The sequence below is a fragment of the Leucoraja erinacea genome, chromosome 15 (genome assembly GCF_028641065.1).
Source record: "Leucoraja erinacea ecotype New England chromosome 15, Leri_hhj_1, whole genome shotgun sequence".
In the NCBI taxonomy this organism is placed as follows: Eukaryota; Metazoa; Chordata; class Chondrichthyes; order Rajiformes; family Rajidae; genus Leucoraja; species Leucoraja erinaceus.
The window spans coordinates 29,680,766-29,695,849 of NC_073391.1; the positions used below are offsets into that span (position 1 = coordinate 29,680,766).

General features: G+C 40.0%; 1 protein-coding gene across 1 annotated transcript in view; it reads right to left on the reverse strand.

The window, feature by feature from the left end:
• Positions 1-15,084, reverse strand: part of cfap58 (cilia and flagella associated protein 58) — a 162,061-nt gene that overhangs the window by 104,940 nt on the left and 42,037 nt on the right. The window contains exons 11-13 of the mRNA XM_055646984.1: positions 12,453-12,599; positions 6,586-6,726; positions 5,279-5,502 (exon numbers count right to left, since the gene is read on the reverse strand). Of these exons, the coding sequence (XP_055502959.1) occupies positions 5,279-5,502; positions 6,586-6,726; positions 12,453-12,599 (512 nt within the window). The remainder of the gene's footprint in view (positions 1-5,278; positions 5,503-6,585; positions 6,727-12,452; positions 12,600-15,084) is intronic.

The following is a 15,084-nucleotide window of genomic DNA, read 5'->3' on the forward strand; positions in this document are numbered from 1 at the left end:
AAATAGGATTTATTCATGAATACATTTAACTCCAGTAAACCAATGTTATCCAGGTTTATGTGAAAACAATTACAAAAAAATAATAAACCAAGGGTGGCTTGGTCTGTTTAAACTTACCTACAACAAATGGAAACAACCACAAAGAATGACATTTATATCACACTTTGAAGTAGCTCTCAATCCACCCAGTCTCAACTGTCCACCTAACATTCCTGGCATGAGGACAAAGTCTTCACATGCCTTTCAGATGCTGAGATGGGTCAGCAACAGCTCATTTTTGACAATGTTTGGAGAAAAAATGTCAACATCTGAACCATTTGCTGATATTTAAAATGATTAAACGTAATTATTTGGACAAATTTGGACAAATTCTCTATTATATGATGACCACCCTCATTATCCAGCACCACACTCTACACACCCAACACATCACATCTGAAGTCCTAGGCCGATACAGATACCACATTCCTTCCCAGGATCTCATTACATCTGAAGACCCACCAATCAGTGGTGCAAACGTGCCAAAAAATCTTTGGTCGAAGAAGCGGAGGTGAAGTTGGCGATCAGAAGATTCAGTCTCTGCAATGTGGGGAGGGACAGTCTTTGCCAAGAATCAGCAAAATGGTGCAGTTGGTGGAGCTGCTGTCTCACATAGACCCGGCTTTGAACCTGACCTCGGGTGCGACCCGAGGAGCTTGCACGTTCTCCCTGTGAACATGTGGATATCCACCTGTTTCTCTGGTTTCCACCCATATCATGAAGGCTTGTGGGTTTGTAGGTTAATTGGCCACTCTAAATTGCCCCTTGAATGGGATAACATAGAACCAGTGTGCACGGGTGATTGATAGCCGGTGTGGACTTGGTGGGCCGAAGGGCCTGTTTCCATGCTGTAACTTAAAACTAAACTAAAACAGCAGAGCGTCAACAGGGCAGCAGTTCAACCGTTCCCAAGGAACTGTGACCAGAAGCAGAGATATATACAGGCAGCCAAGGCAGCAATTTTCTGTGCGTAAGTCTGATGATCCAACCTATTTTAGGTATTACAAGACTTGCGAATTTAATCATATTCACATTCTTAAATAGCCAACAACTACTGCTTTATTCATTAAGCAGTTCATCTCCACTTTCTGTTATTTCAAGTTAATCCTCATTTTGCACAACATCTCTCATTGCACTCTATTTATTTACCCTGTGGTACATTTTGGACAAATCTTAATTTCAATGTTAATCCTTTTGGAATTCCTTGGTTGTTTCTTTTGGAATGCACCGTTGACATATGGAGGTACAGATGCATCACACTAGGCTTCTGCATAGAAACAACATGCTAATAACAGATTTGGAATACCCAACCAGGATTTGTACCAATTACTGAATGTGTAGTTTTAATTCGAGAAGCATTTGCTGCAGCGTTTGTTATGCCAACTGTTTCTGCTGCCTGATTATTTGACAGGATAAGGATTAAAACCTACAGTGAAGGAGAACATTGGTCTGGAGCTTCTGTTTTTATTAATTCAATGCACTCTCCAGAAAAGTTCCGGGTAAAACCTCAAGCACACAAGATACAATTAGACATTAGATAAATTTAAGGTTTAAAGTGCTGGAGTAACTCAGCGGGTCAGGCAGCATCCCCGGAGAACACGGATAGGTAACATTATGGGTTTGGACCATTCTTCAGACTGGAAAAGGTCCCTGACCAGAAATGTCACTTAGTCATATTCTCCAGGGATGCTCCTAACCAACGGAGTTACTCCAGCACTTTGCATCTTTTATTGTAAACCAACATCTGCAGTTTCCTGTTTCCACGTTAGACAAATTTACTTTGAATCAGGTATCTTAATGAGATAATAATGACTTAACTGAGGCTTTTCTGAGCTGAAACTAAGAATGAGAAGTCATAGTCATACAGCTTGGAGATGGGCTCTTTGGCCAACCATGTCTATGCTGACCATTTTGCTGAGATACATTAATCCCATTTGCTTACATTAAAACCAGACCCATCTATGCCTTAACTATTTAAGTATTTGTCCAACTATCTCAAAAGTCTTAATTGTATCTGAATCTATCACTTCCTCATGTTCCAGGTACAACCCATTCACCGCTTACGAAAAAAATTAGATCCACTTTAATCCTCTTACCTTAAAACCAGCGTATCATATTTTTGACACCCCTACTGTGGGGAAAAAGACATTGATTACCTTCCTTATCTATTCCTCCCATAATCTTCTACCATGCCATCCCTCTGCCTCTTTCGCTCCATGGGGAAACAAGCCCAACCTGTCTAATCTTTCCCTGGAACTAGACTCCTCGCTTCCAGGTAACATCATAGGAATCTCATCTGCACTCTCAACAGAGCAATCATGTCTTTCCTATGGGTGTGGTGACCAGAATTGCACTAAATTCTCCAAGTAGAAACAAGGAACTGCAGATTCTGCTTTACGAAAAAACTCACAAAGTTCTGGAGTAACTCAGTGGGTCAGGCAGGGGGCATCTCTGGAGAACATGGATTACCTATCTGATGTTACTTGACCCACTGAATTACTCCAGCACTTTGTCTTTTTTCCCCGCAATACTCCAAGTGTGCCCCAATCAGTATTTTGTAACAACATTGTCCGAACTATTAGAAACAAGGAACTGCAGATGTTTGTTTACAAAAGAAGCCACAAAGTGCTGGAGTAATTAAGTGGGTCGGGCAGCATCTCAGGAGAACGTGGATATGTGACATTTGGGTTGGAACCTTCTTCAGTAGAGGTCTTCTTCTTGAAGAACAGTCCAGCCCCGAAATGTCCCCTCTCCCATGAACTCCTGAGATGCTGCCTGACCCAGTGAATTACTCCAACACTTTGTGACTTCTTCCATCCCAACTATTATATTTTATGTCCTGACCTATGAAGGGAAGGATATTATATGTATATTCTTCACAACCATATCTACCGTGTTGCTACTTTCAAAGAACTGTGCACTTTAACCCTGCGGGCTCTCTGTTAATCAAAGAGAGCAGTCGATATGTAAATGGATCATAATGGAAAAGGTCATAATATAGACCTGCATATGAAGCCTGTAAGCAAATTTGGAGCCTACAGAAAAGAGAACAGAAGCAGCACGAGTGAAAAATTGGCTAAAGAGCAGAAAATAGATGGTTGTGATTAACTGCTGCTGCTTGAACCAGAGGAATATATACAGAGGACTTTCCGAGGATTCAGTACAAGGATTACTGCTGTTTTTGACATGCATTAATGACTTGAACTTGGCAGTAATGGGCAGAACTACAAATCTGTTAGTAATACAAACACTCAGAAGTACAATAAAAGTCAGGAAGACAAACTGGCATAAGCTGATGCAATGGATAAATGTATAACAAATTATATTCAATGAGGAAAGAGTGGTGATAAAAGTTTACCAAGAAGAATGAGGTGAGATGATACAGAACACGCAGTGCAAATTTAAAGGGGCTACAAGGACATACGGCTTAGGTGCTGATCTAAAAATCTTTGAAGACATCAGGACAGATTGATGAAGTGTGTGTAAATTCCAGTTTTGTGGGCTGAGGAAAGAATTAGCTAACGTGTACAACATTTTAAAGGCCTAGAAAAGGTGCATTGGAAGAATCCATTTCCCTTAGAAGAGAGGACAATAATTTAATAGATTAGATGAAAGAACGTTCAAATACGAATTGAGTGATGTTCAAGGCAACGCGAGTTAAAGAATGATTAGTCACACATGGATATTCTTTCACAGAATGAAAAAACAGCTGGAATCTTCAAAATGAAAAAAAGTGCAAATTGCAATAATACAGAACACCACCATCTGGCTTGCAAGCTGAAACACAAAGAGCGTGGCAGCAAAAGTGAGAGGATAATGAGGTTAACAATTGTTTCCATGAAACTTAATTCTTCAAATTATTATAAATCTTTGAAAATGATTCAAAGAACCTGCCGCCGTGCCACCAAGTATGGCAATATTTAAGTTGATTAACCAGATTGTTTTCACATGGAACATCAGGCTTGTGAGGTCAATTGAACTGGTTAAATAAGTTTGCAAAATTGCTCTGCCATCAGATACCATTTCCTTTATGCATCTGCAGTGCATTCAGGGTGATTTTTGTCCTATTGGCATCCCACTAAGGTAAGTAATGATTGATTTGGTCCATATGTGGGAGTGTCCACTTGCATTGAAAAAGTTATGAGATCAGTTAAAAACTAATCTTGTGCTGAGAAACAAGACTTCATACAACAGAAATCAGTCGCAAGTCAAGTTCACAAATTAAGGGAAGGCTTAGAGAAAAAAGGGTTTACTTATGATGTTCAATATTTACACTGTCAGTACATCAGTAGAGATTTCTACTGGATATTTAGATATTCTATTTTATCATAAATTGTTCAGTTCCCCAAGAGAATATTAAACAGCTTGTAAAGATTCTGTCCAATTTATTCTAATTTTGCTTGTCGCTTTTATACATTTCATTTGATTCAAATTATTACGATCACTGGTCATATTTGAGAAGATTTTCCATTAACATGGTCTGTGGAGAAGAATTTTAAGAGTTTTGTATTGTATTGTAAAATGATTTCCCCTTCCTATGAAGGCACAGAATGACTATACTCCTTATCTGCAACTAACAGGGAATGAAGCAAAATGTCCTCATGGGTATCCGGATAATATTTGGTCTTGACATCACAAGGAATCAGGTAGTCAATTCCAATTTAAAAGGCATGCAACAAGTCTCTTGCACACCATATCTTTTACAAACTCAGAATGAGTTACTATTATGCCAAAGGCAGCTGTGGAGGCCAAATCTGTGGGTATTTTTAAAGCAGAGATTGATAGTATCTTGATTAGCAAGAGCATCAAAGGTTATAGGGAGAAGGCAGGAGAATGGGGAGGAGAAAATAGATCAGCCAGGATTGAATGATGGAGCAGACTCGATGGGAATCACCAGGATCAGAGCTAAAATTTAGTTTCATTTTAAATGTAATTAACCACTCATGATGTGGTACTATAGTAATCATGTCTGGGGACCAGTACCAGTGAACAGAGAATGCAAGCTCAGACTTGATTATAGCGGTATTAGATTTGTAAAAGTCTGGAAAATTAAAGCCAATAATAAATTACAATAAAGGAGGTGGTTGGGTTTGTGTAAAGAGTTCATGATTCATCTCCACTCTTTAAGAATCTTTTGCTTTTATCCAGGCGCAGTCTGGCCTACATGCAAATGTTGACCGTATCCAGACAATTATTTTTTTATTATGAAAACCTTTGGAATAAATTTTCCTGGGATTACCTGAGGTCATCCAGATTTGAAACACTCTTGCTGAGGATGCTTTTCTCCCGTCTAAGTTTTCTGATCTCCACTCGGAGCAACCGAATATCGTCAACCCGCTGCCTGTATTGTATCTCGCCTTTATTTAACATGGACTGTTGAATCTTGATCTTTTCATACAGCAGTGCCAGCTCATCATTGCGGCGTACAAGCTGAGTCCCCAAAATATCTCTCTCACCGATAACCTGGTGAGGATGTTGGAAAAAAGTTAATTTATAGGAACAACGTGTAAACATGACAGTACAAAATAATCATGTTCCATCAGTGAAGAGGGTGAGAGAAAAATACATTTTCTGAGCTGCTCAAGCATTGCAGCTTAAAACAACAAGAATGGCTTTCCTGCAATTAAAGGCACATAATATGCTTAATGATCCATAATGTTAGCTAATAGAAATATGATGGGATAATTATGAACCTATAAATTAAGACTCTGTTCAGAAAATATTGGAGACAATTGATTTTTAATAACCTAGAGCTGTTAGTTCAGCAAAGACAGGAAATAAATTGTGCACTGTGTTATTTCTATAAATGATCATCACAAGCAACTTCCATCTTAGTATGTAGGAAAGAACTGCAGATGTTGGTTTATATCGAAGGTAGACATAAAATGATGGAGTAACACAGGGGGACATGCAGCATACTCAAGCATTTTGTGTCTAACTTCCATCTTTGGATGCATTTACAATATGGCTGCAGCACTCTGCACTAAGCCTAGGTACAGAAAAATCTGGTACTTCGCTAGCATTTTAGGTTAAAATAAAAAGACCCAAGGCATTTCACAGAGATAGAAGTAGACAGTATAGCATACCCACCTCCAAAGAAGAGTGATAGAAAGCTTTATTCAATGGGATGAGTTTTATAGAGGGTTTTAGAAGCGAGGAGTGGAATGAAAAGAGGCAGAAAGGTTCACGGTGAGAATTCCAGTGTGAGGTGTACATAGATGTTGCCATATCAGTGGGCGACACAATGGCATAGTGGAGCTGCTGCCTCACAGTACCAGAGACCCAGGTTCAATCCTGACTGTGGGTCCTATCTGTAAGGAGTTTGTACATTATCCTTGTGACCACATGTCTAAAATACCTAAAATTAACAAAGCTCCTGATGTAGTGATGTACAATGGGAATGTAATGGTGACTACCATTTGCCTTCAGCAACCATAGCAGTGCGTATAAACTCACGGTTAAGCATTTAAACAGTTTACATCTTATACTGTATCATTGTTTTCAGAGTGGAAGGACTTAATAGTCTCCTACTGCTATGTCTCATACCTGATTTAATTCTTTTTTCTGTCGAACCCTCTCTGTGTCGGCCTCTTCAATAATCCTCAGGAGCTTTCTTTCCTCCACCTCCTGATTTTCGATGAAAATCCTGGTGTCCTGTGCCTGTTGCTTCATCCGCTGTAATTCAGTCTATGGTGGGGAAAGAAAAGGAAGACACTTTGAAAAGCTGGAGTATTGTGTTTATATACTATGAGGGAAAATAATCAATACTTTCAAAATGCAGCTACCTGGAATACAGAACTGGAACTGCCACTCAGGCAGCTTAGAAACATAGAAACACAGAAAAATAGGTGCAGGAGTAGGCCATTCGGCCCTTCGAGCCACCGCCGCCATTCAATATGATCATGGCTGATCATCTAAAATAAGTACCCCGTTCCTGCTTTTTCCCCCATATCCCTTGATTCCTTTAGCCCGAAGCCTAAATCTAACTCACATGAAAACATTCTGTGAATTGGCCTCCACTTCCTTCTGTTACAGAGAATTCCCCAGATTCACAACTCGCTTGGTGAAAAAAGAAAATCTTCATCTCAGTCCGACAATGGCTTACACCTTATTCTTAAACTCTGGCCCCTGTTTCTGGACTCTCCAACATTGGGAACATTTTCCTACATCTAGCCTGTCCAATCATTTAAGAATTTTATGTTTCCATAAGATTCCCTCTCATCCTTCTAAATTCCAGTGAATACAAGCCCAGTTGAACCATTCTTTCATCATATGTCAGTCCCACCTTCGCAGGAATTAACCTGGTGAACATACGCTGGACTCCCTCAAGCGTATAATGTCCTTCCTCCAAAATTGCACACTATACTCCAGGTGTGGTCTCACCAGGGACCTGTTCAACTGTAGTAGTACCTCCGTGCTTCTAAACTCAAGTCCTCTTGCAATGAAGGGTAGCATGCCATTAGCTTTCTTCACTGCCTGCTGTACATGCAAACCCAGGTCTTGTTGCACCTCCCCTTTTCCCAATCTGACACAATTCAGGTAATAATCTGCCTCCCTGTTCTTGACACCAAAATGGATAACCTCACATGTATCCACATTATACTGCATATGCCATGCATCTGCCCACTCACCCAACCTATCCAAGTCATCCTGCAGCCTCATAGCATCCTCCTCGCAGCTCACACTTCCAGTCCAAAGTATGAACATTGAATTCTCCAATTTTAGGTAACTTCCTTCCCCCCCCCCCCCCCCCCCCTTTTTCCCACCTCCCCCATTCCCCTCCCCTGAACCTTGGCTGACATTGCACCGGTTTCTCCCTTACCCCTCTCCCTCCATCCGCATTGGACCCTCTGGCTTCAGGATTGTCAACCTGTCTATCCACGAGCTTCACAATTCACAACTCCTTTCCATTTGGAGCACACCAGTTTTTTTTCATCTCTGGCCATTGTCCAACAATCTGCCTATCGAAAACACCCCTCATCTGTGTTCTCACATCATAAGTTCATAAGTCATAGCAACAGAATTAGGCCATTCGGTCCATCAAGTGTATTCCACCATTCAAATCATGGCTGATCTATCTTTCCCTCTCAGCTGCATTCTCCGGACTTTGCCCTGTAACCTTTGACACCCATACTAATGAAGGGCCTGTCAAACTCTGCTTTAAAAATACCCAATGACTTGGTCTCCACAGCCATCTATGGCAATGAACTCCACAGATCCACCACCCTCTAACTACAGAAATTCTTCCTCATCTCTTTTCTAAAGATATGTCCTTTTATTCTGAGGAATATTATAGGCCATAATCTGTCCTGCCCCTCCTCTCTTCCACCTTTCTTTCCTGCCCCTCCTGTAATCAGTCTAAAGAAGGGTCCCGACCCAAAATGTCACCTATCTACTTTCTACAGAGACGTTGCCTGACCCGCTAAGTTACTCCAGTACTTTTTGATTTTAACTGGAACACAAGTTTTAGTGCACATCGCCATACTATTATTTTGTATTTGGTGTAACCCAAGCCTCAGGGTGCAGTACTACCTTACGACAGAATATTATCCCCTTCAAATGTCCGTCCATGAAGGTCACTATTCTTTAACAAATTGCATACTGAGTTTAACACAGAATCATAATACTATAAGGCCACGCTCATCGGGTATGAGGTTAGATTGCTAAATTTACTTTCAATGAGGAACTATTGCAAATATCACCACAGAGAACTGTATAATTTTATATGAATTAAAATTCAGATTAAAAGTGTAAACAAACTTGTTAATATTCCCAAAGAGATCTTTTAGGAAATATTCTCGCTGATTATTTTCCTTTTCCCGCATCAACTGCTGCACTTGCCAATTCATCTCCATTTTGCTGTGACCACTAGGTAATGTAATGGATGATTGTTTACTGGGGAGCTTGCAAAAACTTATCTGAGTAAAAAATAGGTCACAGGGAACCAGGATGATAAATGACCAAGCTTGTCAACTGCGACCCGTTATTGGTTTGACAAGAATAATAAGCAGTGTGTTTAACTGTGTCCACATCTAGTTAGCAAAGATAAGCTCACTTCTCCATCCAGTAAAAGTGTTTTCAGCTGGATATTTTTTCTCCATGCAACTGATAATAATTGGTACCTGCACTTCCTGAGCTATTGGTTGTTGTTTCTGGCGTGTAATATGGAAACATCATCCAATACCCACGATCAACAAAATATGGAATAAATGCTTTGATGGACAGAGTACTGAAGTACATACATTTTTCTTGACAATTGAGAATTGCATTTATATAATGCTTTTCAGGGTGCTCCCAACACATCCTACACCCAGTGAAGTGCAAGTACATCTGAATTGTAGCCATTGTAATAATACAATGGATATACAGGGAATGGAGAGATTTGGGTAATGTGCAGGTAGATAAGAGATGGTCTTGGCATCATGTTTGGCACAGACATTGTGGGATAATGGGGCTGTTCTTGTGATGTACTGTTCTATGTTCTATAATGGGGCATACAAAGGGTAGCCAGTCAGAACCCTTTTTCCCAGGATGGAAACATTTAATTACTAAAGGACATAGCTTTAGAGTGGGAGGGAAAATTTAAAGGAGATGTGCAGGGCAGGGGTTTTTTTTTACACGGAGGATAGTGAGTGCCTGGAACATGCTGCCAGGAGTGGCGATGGAGGCATATATGAAAGTGGCATTTAAGAGACTTTTGGATAGGCACATGGATATGCCGGGAATGAAGGGATTATGTGCAAACAGACAAGAGTTGGTCTTGGCATCATGTTCAGCACAGACATTGTAGACTGATATCCTATGTTCTAAGTTCTAATGTGACAATGACAAGACAATTTATTTTAGCTGGTGTGGTTAAGAGATAAGTGTTGGCCTGGACATTGAGAATAACTTCCTTGAGTTTCTTTCATTCATATCAAAGGGCTTATGTGACTTTTGTTTAATGCTTCATCTAATATAACAGCACGGCAATGTCATGGTACAAGATTCTATGTTCGAGTGTCTGGGTAGGACATGAATCAACAATTATCTGTGCCAATGGCAAGAGTGTTCCCACCGAGTCAAAATCAGCCCAAATCAAACAGCAATAACCACCAGTACCTGCAACATGTTTGGCGGATATCACAACCACAAATATTTCAAGTCAAGAGTGTTTTATTGTCATATGTCCCAGACAGAACAATTAAATTCTTACTTGCTGCAGCACAACAGAATATGTAAACATAGTACACCGTATAATAATATAATAAACAAGAGAAAAAAGTTCAGTGTGTGTACGCACAAATACACATATATATAGATCATATATATCTATACACACACACGCACGCACACATTCGTACACACAAAAAACAGTGCACTAATAACAATAATAGTCTATGTAGTTCAGAGCTTATTTGAGGTTGTTGTTTTTAAGAGCCGAATGGCTGCAGGGAAGAAGCCATATTTACAAGAAGATTGAGAAAAGAGGCAACAATGAATCCCATCAAATGAGATTCGAGTGGTGGGCAGCTACGTGGCAAATGTTCAAGCCACTGGATAATGAAGGTTGACATTTACAAAGAGAAGCTGACAGAATCAGTCTCTCATTCAACTGTAGGCTGCTCTCCACTCAAGTGCAAAGAGAATGAATTGGGGAAATGGATGCAGAAGGTGGAAATGATTTGTTGTAATGGACACTGCATCAAGTGTGACAGTGGGATGAATACATAATCAGTGTCACATCAGAAAGTATTGACATTCTGTCACAGTTTTAACAAAGTCTACTCCTGTCACACACAGACACACACACACACACACAAAGAACATGGAGTAAGAAGCACTTGCATTTTTACTTAATTTTATCGCACGCCAGGACAATACGTTACTTTGCGGGGCAGTAACTGTTGTTGTCCAGACAAATGTTGTTATAGCTGCCCTTACACAGTGTACTTCCACAGATAAATTATATTAATGGTCAGTTCTGTGGTTTGTGGGGATATTGATTTAAGGGGAATATGCTGACCAAGACATTGAGGGAACTTGCACCACTTAAAAGAATTGTATGATTCTTAACATTTAGTACAAATGGCAAATAGATCTTAGGATAATGCGATCTTTACTTCTTAGATAGTGCTGTTCCAGTTGTGTGGGGGATTTTCAAGCTGGTAGGCGTGTATCTTTATCATTACTAGTGTGCATCCCTTTTCCTCAGAAAAGCACCCTTTCCACGGGCTATAACCAGCTGCTTGTGAAGCCCCAATTATCACAGATCACACTTCTCTCAGGAACTCAGCAGGTCAGGCAGCAAACGTGGTGGGAAATGGACATACAATATTTTGGGTCGGCACCCTTCTTTAGACTGAAACATTGTCTTCATTTCCCACCACAGATGCTGCCTGATCTCCTGAGTTCCTCCAGCAGTTCAAGGTTCCCGCAATTCCAGTCCCTTGAATCTCAAATGTCTCCAAGTAACTTTCTTTGAAATTCCCATAGAGGGTTGGCTTAATGTTGTTTGACTACTATATCCATGATACCAAAAGTGAAGCTGGTGAAGCTTTAATTCATTGCCATTGAGTGACAACGGTTGAGTATTTCCTAAATTCACTAATAGGGGTAGCAGAAAAGAAGTTCAATCTCAGCTTTTGCTACAATTTGAGCTTTTGCCTCTGCAAATGGTGATTCTTTCATCAATCCTTCTAACTCCCTCCCTGGTGGATCTAACAAAAAGATGCATTGACAAGTTAAAGCATCGTGTATTTTGAATTCATCATCGAAAGTGGACGTCACTGGGTAGGCTCACATTAATTGCAAGGCTGTAATTGTCTTATTGGAAGATTTAAGAGTTAACTGTATTGGGTTAGACAATGAATGTTGGAGATGACTTTGAAGTCCATCCCAAACCTGTTCTCACCCAGTATTCATACTTATAGTTATAGAATTCTATAGCAGAGAAACACACCCTTCAGTCCTACCAACTGTGCTGCCTACCTACTAGTCCCATGTGTCTCTATTTGATCCACAACCTTCTATACCTTGGCATTGTCTATGTCTTGGAGTCACTGAACATTGTTAACAGGCTGTCCAACCAAAGGCAGGCCAGAATGTGTAAGGATGGCAGATTTCTATCCCTAAGGAATATTATAGTAATTCAGATTTTGGGGGGAATAATCCAGTAGTTTCATGGCCAATGCCTCCGATGCAAGATTTATATTTCTTTTCTTTTATATTCATGAAGTTTCAATTTCCCAATTGCAATGGAGTTGCAAAATTACAACTTTAATCACAAAATTATTAGTCGAGGTGGTAAGATAACTAGCCCAATACTAAACATGATACAATTACACTCAACTGAACAGGTTGCAAAATATCCTTTATGATTTAATTTGATTAAGAGAAAGAGAAAAATCTTTTCAGTAATTCCACAGCAATACCTTTAGTGAATCCTTTTCCTTCTCCATGCGCTGATACTCCAAGTGCTGCTTCACAAGTGTAGCCTCTTTTGAGCCAATCTCATCTTTCAGTTGATCAACATGATGGTGCATGATTTTCAGTTTTCGTTTCATTTCAGCTATCTCATCCTAAAAAACAGAAATAGTGGAGTGAATAAAAATGACTCCAAATGTTCTGTTAAATTGTACGACAGGTGTAACGTGCGATTTGATTTGATTTAGTTTGGATTCACAATTTTCCCTTTACTTGAAAATATTGATTTCCCATATGTACACCAGGAACTGCAATCATTTGCCTGCATTTGACCATAAACCCTTCCTATTCATATACTGCATCTGTCCAAATGCTTTTGGAACGTAATTGTATCCACTTATATAGCTTTCTCTGGCAGGGCAGCTTTTTCCAGATACAAAACTACCCTCTGAATGAAAATGTTGTCCAAGGTCCCTCTTAAATCATCTCTCCCCTCTCACCTTGAACTTATGCCCTCTAGTATTACAATCCTCCAACCTGGGAAAAAGACTATGAATGTTCAATTTAGCCATGCCCCTCATGATTTAGTACATTTCAATGAGGTCATCCCTCAGCCCCAAAGATCCAAGGTAAAAAGTCCCAGCCTATCCAGCACCTTCCTCTATCCCAAGCCCAGAACTCCAATAATATTCTGGCGAATCTCTTCTTTCCAACTTAATGACTTCCTTCCAATAGCTGGGTGACCAGAACTTCACACAGTCGGCCAAATGCGGTCTCAGCAACAGCATATACAGGTGTATCATGATGTCCCAACTTTCGTACTCAATACCCTTCCCATGAATACAAGTTCGGTTCTCACCATAGAATATTGTTTTTGATTTGTTAAAATAACCCATTTGTTATTTAATCGTTCCAGCAAGTTAGTGTATAACAGGGCACATAATATTGCATAAAAGCTAGAAAATTCACCCCCAAAATTCAAATGGAAATTATCCAAATATAAAAGGGAATATAGGCTCTTCCAATTCACACACAGGATGGCACAGTGGCGCAGCTAGTAGAACTGCTGTCTCACAGCGCCAGAAACCCAGGTTCAATCCCAACCTCGGATGCTGTCTGTGGGGAGTTTGCATGTTCTCACTGTGACTGCTCCGGTTTCCTCCGGGTGCTCCGGTTTCCTCCCACATCTCAAAGACGTGCGGGTTGGTAGGTTAATTGGCCTCTGTAAATTGCCCATAGTGTGTATGGAGTGGAAGAGAAAGTGGGAAAACATAGAACTGGTATGAATGGATGATCGATGGTCAGTATAGACATGGTGGGCTGAAGGGCCTGTTTCCATGCTGTATCTCTAAACTCTAAACTAAATACAGGGAAGTTAAGCCTTCTTTGACTTCACTGTCATGGATTCTCTTGAGTAAGTAATGGTTTTATAGCAGGTATCCAGTAATCATTTCATTGCTATGTGCTTGATACATTCGTTATGGTGTTCATCAGCTCTTTCAGCAGTCTATTAGCATGTAGGAGGGCGATTATCAAAATGAGCTTCATTTATTTTCTGCCTTTGAACGTCAATGCTGAAAACTGACCTGCGGACTGACATCCACAATCAAACTCCATTATTATATTCCATTCTTTTCCATAATGGAATAATGTGAACAAAGATTATTTGCGAATAAAATTAGTCCTTACGGCTGTGAAACTAATTTTCTTACATTCAGCAACATTAAATGCATTCTAAAATAGTTTCTCTTGTTCCTTATTATTGAGTAAATTAAAAATATAATGACTTGATCTGAATTAGATTATAATTGATCTCCGTGACCCCACACTTGTGCAAGGAAGGAAAAACAGCTCTCTCATACTTTCTTGCAGCACTTCTCTATTTCAAAATAAACTGTATTTGCGACGTGAGGATAAGATTGAGTAGAGGCATGAAACCTTCTGGCCACTCCCACCCTGACATATCTCAATGAACTTGGTATAAATCAGAAATAAACCTGTAACCTTCCTTATAAATCAAAGAATCACAGTCATACAGCATGGAAACAGGTTCTTTGGTCCAACTCATCCATGCCGACCAAGATGCCTGCCTGAGCTTGTCCCATGTGGCCCATATCCCTTAAACCTTTGTGTAGAAAGGAACTGCAGATGCTAGTTTACACCAAAAATAGACACTACATGCTGGAGTAACTCAGCGGGTCAGGTAACATCTTTGGCGAAAAAGAATAGACAATGTTTTGGGTTGAAACACTGCTTCAGACATCAGAGGTAAAGCCTATTCCACTATTCACTCCCATACATGATCCTGTATTTCAAGTCCCTATATATATCAATTATCCAAGTATCTAACAATCTCGGCTTCGAATAAATTCAACAGATGAGCAAGTGTAGAACTCTTGGGTTGAGTATTTCAACTGCTTATCAGGAAATGGCATCTATGTTTTAGCAGGCTAAACCGGCTGGAGGACGTAAAGCCTTTCACTAAGATCATCAACAAAAGCATGTTCTAGTCAGGGTCATCCTAAAGCAAACAGAAGATCATGATTGATTTAAGCCACCAACGCATTCTTAGTGGAAGATGTTATATTCCAGTGTTGGCTGGTGTGGGCAAGTTGGGCCGAAGGGATTGTTTCCACGCTG